A 5,168-nucleotide genomic window follows, 5' to 3' on the forward strand; every position below is an offset into this window, starting at 1 on the left:
TCACTAACATTTAATTTGACAGGTAGAAGTGGCACAAGAAGTTGCTCAACTCCAAGATTCCCAGGGGACGACATTGGTCCATGTCAATTATACATTGTACATCCTACCAGGACCAAGCTAGTGGCTTGTGGCACAGTCTTTGAGGCAACCACTGTAGTTCATGTTATGGAGCTAGGAGAAGATGAGGTGAAGGTCACTATCGATGAAATTTCATACCAAATGTGTTTGTTCCTGTGCCAACATATGAGATTGTCATTGTGCAATAGACATTTCAGTCTTTCATCACCTAGCCTAGATATTTGGTTGGTTATATTTCTGACGCCTCAGTATAGACTCCTACTCCTACTATATACTTATAAATTTTAAACTTTACTTTTTATTGACCTCAGAACATAACTATTTTTTCATGTAATAACAGATGGGTTGAGAGGAAAGTATTACAACGAAGAAGATTCATTTATTTGAGGACGACCCTCTTGGTGCTTTACACAAGCTTTTTTGCATCATTGCAGATACGCCGATGATTATTTCATGGGATTCTACTATATTTGGAAGAGACTCAGAGATCCCATTGTACTGGCACAAGCAAGATGTTTAGGAGCTTGCGTGAGGGAGAGAAGAGCTCAATACTACCGTCGTCCAGTTGTGGATGATGTAAGTCTATGAGCACTTATTTATATAAAATTGATTTACCAAGTTACTTATATCAAATCATTTCTTGATTTCAGGTATATGTTTGGTGTAACTAACAAGATGGGGATCAATGATGTATATGGGTTCATTGAACCCCAAATGACTCACGAAGGAAATAAATTTGATGACATTCAAGCATACATCACCAGTTGTTTTGCAATGGGTAAAGAGCTATATTTTATTCCTTATATAGTTGGGTAAGTGAAGTTTGTTAATTTTAAAGTTTCATTTGTGATTTTAGCATATAACAATTAAGTTGTTACCAATTTCAAGCACCATTGGCAGCTACTTGTGTTTTCCATACTGGAGAACACTATTGTATGGTTTTCTTCATTGCACAAGTATCCTCGCAACCCTCTCAGACAAGTACTAGATTGGTAGAAACCTCAATGTTTGGACTTTCTTTCTTATATAAATGTATGCTAATGCCATTTTTTTAATAATTCCCTTACAGCACATATGATGTTGTCCATGAGATCAACAACTAAAGCTAAAAAACTTGCATGGTTTATCCTTAAGGTTGGTATTTTAGTCCATACTTTGTTACATTTTGTAACATTCAAGTGATGTTCCTGAACATTTTATAAGTTTGATGATATATAGTAGTGTAATAGACAAAGGGGGTTATATGAATGTGGTTACTACATCATGTATTGGATGATAACCACTATTCATGCTTATGTTACAAATGGATGGGAAATGGTAATATTTTGTTTTATTGATTGTTTTTTCTCTATAGTTTAGAATGCATATACATTAATTGAAATCATTGTATCTTATGCAGAGATTCAATTCTACTACTTCAATTCCAGAGAAGTCCCTTAGATACATAAGGAAAGTGCTTACAAAATACGTAATTCAACTCTATAATAATATATGTAAATATTAGTATATAGTAAGTTCTCATTAGCATATTTATGATTAGGTTAACTTGTACATTGGTTTAATTTATACTTATAAGTTGATTTATGATTACAATTCTATCTACATTGAATTGATTTATGATTTATTATAATTTTAATTGAAAATATACTTCTGGACTATTCTGGACCATTTTGAAATATGTAGGTTTGTTTTTTGTAGTTTAAGTTGTTGTAAAAACAGACGTGTTTTTATTTTTAAAAAAACACTTAGAATAGACATCAATTGTGACCATAACCGAGGCAGTATGCCCTCCGTGGCATCAGTTTTGGTCACAACCGAGACATAAAGTATGACGAAAAAAAATAAAAGAAGAAAAAAACCTTATACTGTCTCAGTTCAATCCCAACCAAGGTAGAAGACCCTTCTCAACTGCCTCGAATCACCAACAACTGAGGCCAAAAGTCTGACAAAAAAAAGAGCAATCTCTATTACCTTGATTATGTTTGAACTGAGGCAAAAGCATACACATTTTTATCTCGGTTCTGAACCAAGGCAAAAAGCTTACTACTTTTTACCTCTCTTATATATACTTAAGTTACGAAACCGCTGCAAAAAAGTGAAAATAATCACTATCATTTCTTTTATAGCACTAGTGAATGTCTATCGGAATATCTTTTGTAACTTTCGTCCGAGCGAATCTGAATGAGAGTCTCATGTTACCTAACCAAACCGTAGAGAAGAAAATGAAGAACTAAATTATTTTGGAGTTGATGGTACTCTGCTTGTCCCATATAAACAAATACGGTTCTAAAATATATTATAAGTATGGCGCTTTTCTTAACTCCATTGTATTACCATAACAATTTAAAACGTTTTATATTTGTTTAGTTTGATCCGCTATAAACTTGTTCAAACCAGTTTTCAAATTCTTTGATGTTTTCTAATCAATGAACTAATTATTGGACTGATTTCATTGTCTGACCGGCTTGGATTTCATTTGGATTTGGTAATGATTTTGTCTGATCAAACCTCTGTTGAACGTTTATATGAACCCATGCTTGACTATAGTACAAATGTAGGATCGCAAAATCTCATTAAAAATAGTAGCTATTATCACGTTAATTAAGGAAGTTATTATTTCACACATATCTGGTTGAAATATTTTCTAAATTTTATTTTATTATAATTATTTCCACGACATACACTTAGAACCCCTTATTTTTGTATCTCATGTAAGGGTAATACAACATAGGAGATTATGAGTGCATGGTGTTATTAATTGGGATCTTTGTCTGGTTGGAATCCCATATAAGGGAAAATGGGGTCATCATCACATCCTCTTGCTTTGTTGTCACAGTCTATAGGCGTTGTTCCAGAAACATCAACACACTGATGAACCTCAGCAAGATAAACATTGCCACTTCTATCTGGCTCACAAATTATGTCCACATTAACCCCTAAAGCTTTCCTGAAAGCTTGTAGTATCCTTCGTGTTGGATATGGATTTCCACTCGCAACAATACCTGACAAAATAACAACACAATTTAGGATGTTCTTTAAATTAGAAGTAAAAATTCCTTAAAACATTTTTTCACAACTTTTTTCACAACGAACCAATCATTTTATTGATTTATTTGAATTTATATTTAAAATGAACCAATCATAAATTACTAATATGTTGTGAAAAAAATATTAAAAAAGGTATTGTTAGAAGAAGTTTTTCTAATTTTATATAATCAGGCCGGCTCAAGACAAGTAAAACTATCATAAAAAGTATCAAGATTTTGTTTTGACTGGATAACAATTGTAAAGTTGAAGATCACCCCAAAAGTATTATTAACTTGAAAAGTGTATTGGATATAATTTTTTTAAGATAGATATATAAAAATTCACCTATTGGAATAAAAAAAACATGATGAATGATCCTTTAAGAGTTAAGTTGAATAAGAAAATGGATCATAATTATGAAAAACCCATATGACCTAACGATCTTTTATATATTTTTTTAATAATAATTCTAGGTATTATTGTCTTTAAGGTAGGGTTAGCGATTCTAAAAACTTCTAAAACAAAGATCTTAATAAAAATTTATTAGTATTAATTATGTTTCCAAAGAAAATATTTCTATAGTATTAAATGATTTAGGTTTCCAAGAAAAATTAACTCTAAAAGATATTTTATTTTAAAATTTGTTTTAGACCTTCCAAATTCTTATACTGACATTCTTACGAAGGGATGAAAAAGTGAATTCTCAATAGATAATCAACGCTAAGATTTATTCTGGTGTAAAGTTTTGATGTGTGAAATACAGACATGAATTTGAACATATTCAATTACCTGCACTTGTCAAGATTTTCTTAAGATCATTTCTCTTTCTACTGTTGAGTGCATAAACAATATAATCATTTGGCAGCATATTATAGCATGACGCAAACTTTCTCCATTGGTCCTTCCACAATGACTTGCTCTCTATGAAGTTATCAGTTCTAAGATCAGGCCAAAATTTTAGCAGATCATTTTTGTTTACCTCCATCTGCATGTATACAAAATATAAAAATATTCATCTGCAAGAACTTGAAGTGACACGTCTGAATAACATCTCTATAAGTATGAGAAAAAAAATGAATTAAATTTCTTTCCTCACTTCAACTTTCCTAATAATTTATTATCCATTTCATTTTTTAAAAAAACTCTAAGTCTAATTCAACCTTACAAAAACTATTTGCAAGGTCAAGTTTACAACTCACATATATATTATAATTTGATCTTATAAATAAACTTTAAATCTAATTCATTCCCACAAAACCGGTTTATAAAATAAGATTTGTACCTCACTTATATATTATAATTTAACCATGTCTTCTCGATGTAAGACTTCTAAACATGAGGTGCAACTTTTATAGAAAAACAACCATCAAAATATAGACCCTTAATAACCTAAAGAAATATTTTTTTGAAGAAAACTTAGAATCCAAACACAGAACATGTTATGAGTATGCGAATAATAAATATCCATAAATAATAATTACCCGACAGATATTTTACTCACAGATATTCGTGTACGTAAATATTTTTGCCATTCCTAATTATGACTACGATCTCAATGCATGGAAATGAAATGAAAGAAATACTAACAGTGCTGTTTGGCATAGTAAATGGAGAGGGACAATATTGCATATCAGGTCCTCCTCTTTTCCTTGGACGAAGGTAGCTAATAGTGAAATATTGGGGAACTATTTCCCTGCAGCCACCATCGTGTGTCAAGCAATAAGTGTTTGGCCACCTTAAGGCTAGTTCAAGGTAATCATATGGGTTGTTATTGAAATATTGTGCATCACAGTTAAGAATTCCTAAGAAAAGGAAAATCAGAAGAAGCTGGCTCATTATGTAAGTGTTTGTTCTTGGAGATTTCAATAGAATTGAGTTGTGGTTGCATGACCCAAAAATCATCCCTTATATAGAACTCCTCACCTCACTCTTCCTCCTTTAGGTCTTTACAAGTTGCTATATTGAAATATATATTCACACAACAATAATATTAATGGCACCCACACATATTATAATAAATTTGTGCTTTCGTGACTCATAACATAATATGACATCATTCTATT

General features: G+C 31.4%; 1 protein-coding gene across 1 annotated transcript; it reads right to left on the minus strand.

Moving 5' to 3' along the window:
* Window positions 1-2,832: 2,832 nt before the first annotated feature.
* On the minus strand, window positions 2,833-4,941 carry LOC106758219 (ribonuclease S-2-like). Its single transcript, XM_014641166.1, has 3 exons — window positions 4,693-4,941; window positions 3,895-4,090; window positions 2,833-3,080 (listed from the first exon to the last, which is right to left on the minus strand). Exons 1-3 carry the CDS (start codon window positions 4,939-4,941, stop codon window positions 2,833-2,835), a joined length of 693 nt encoding a protein of 230 aa, XP_014496652.1.
* Between the last annotated feature and the right edge of the window lie 227 nt (window positions 4,942-5,168).

The sequence above is a fragment of the Vigna radiata genome, chromosome 1 (assembly GCF_000741045.1).
Source record: "Vigna radiata var. radiata cultivar VC1973A chromosome 1, Vradiata_ver6, whole genome shotgun sequence".
In the NCBI taxonomy this organism is placed as follows: Eukaryota; Viridiplantae; Streptophyta; class Magnoliopsida; order Fabales; family Fabaceae; genus Vigna; species Vigna radiata.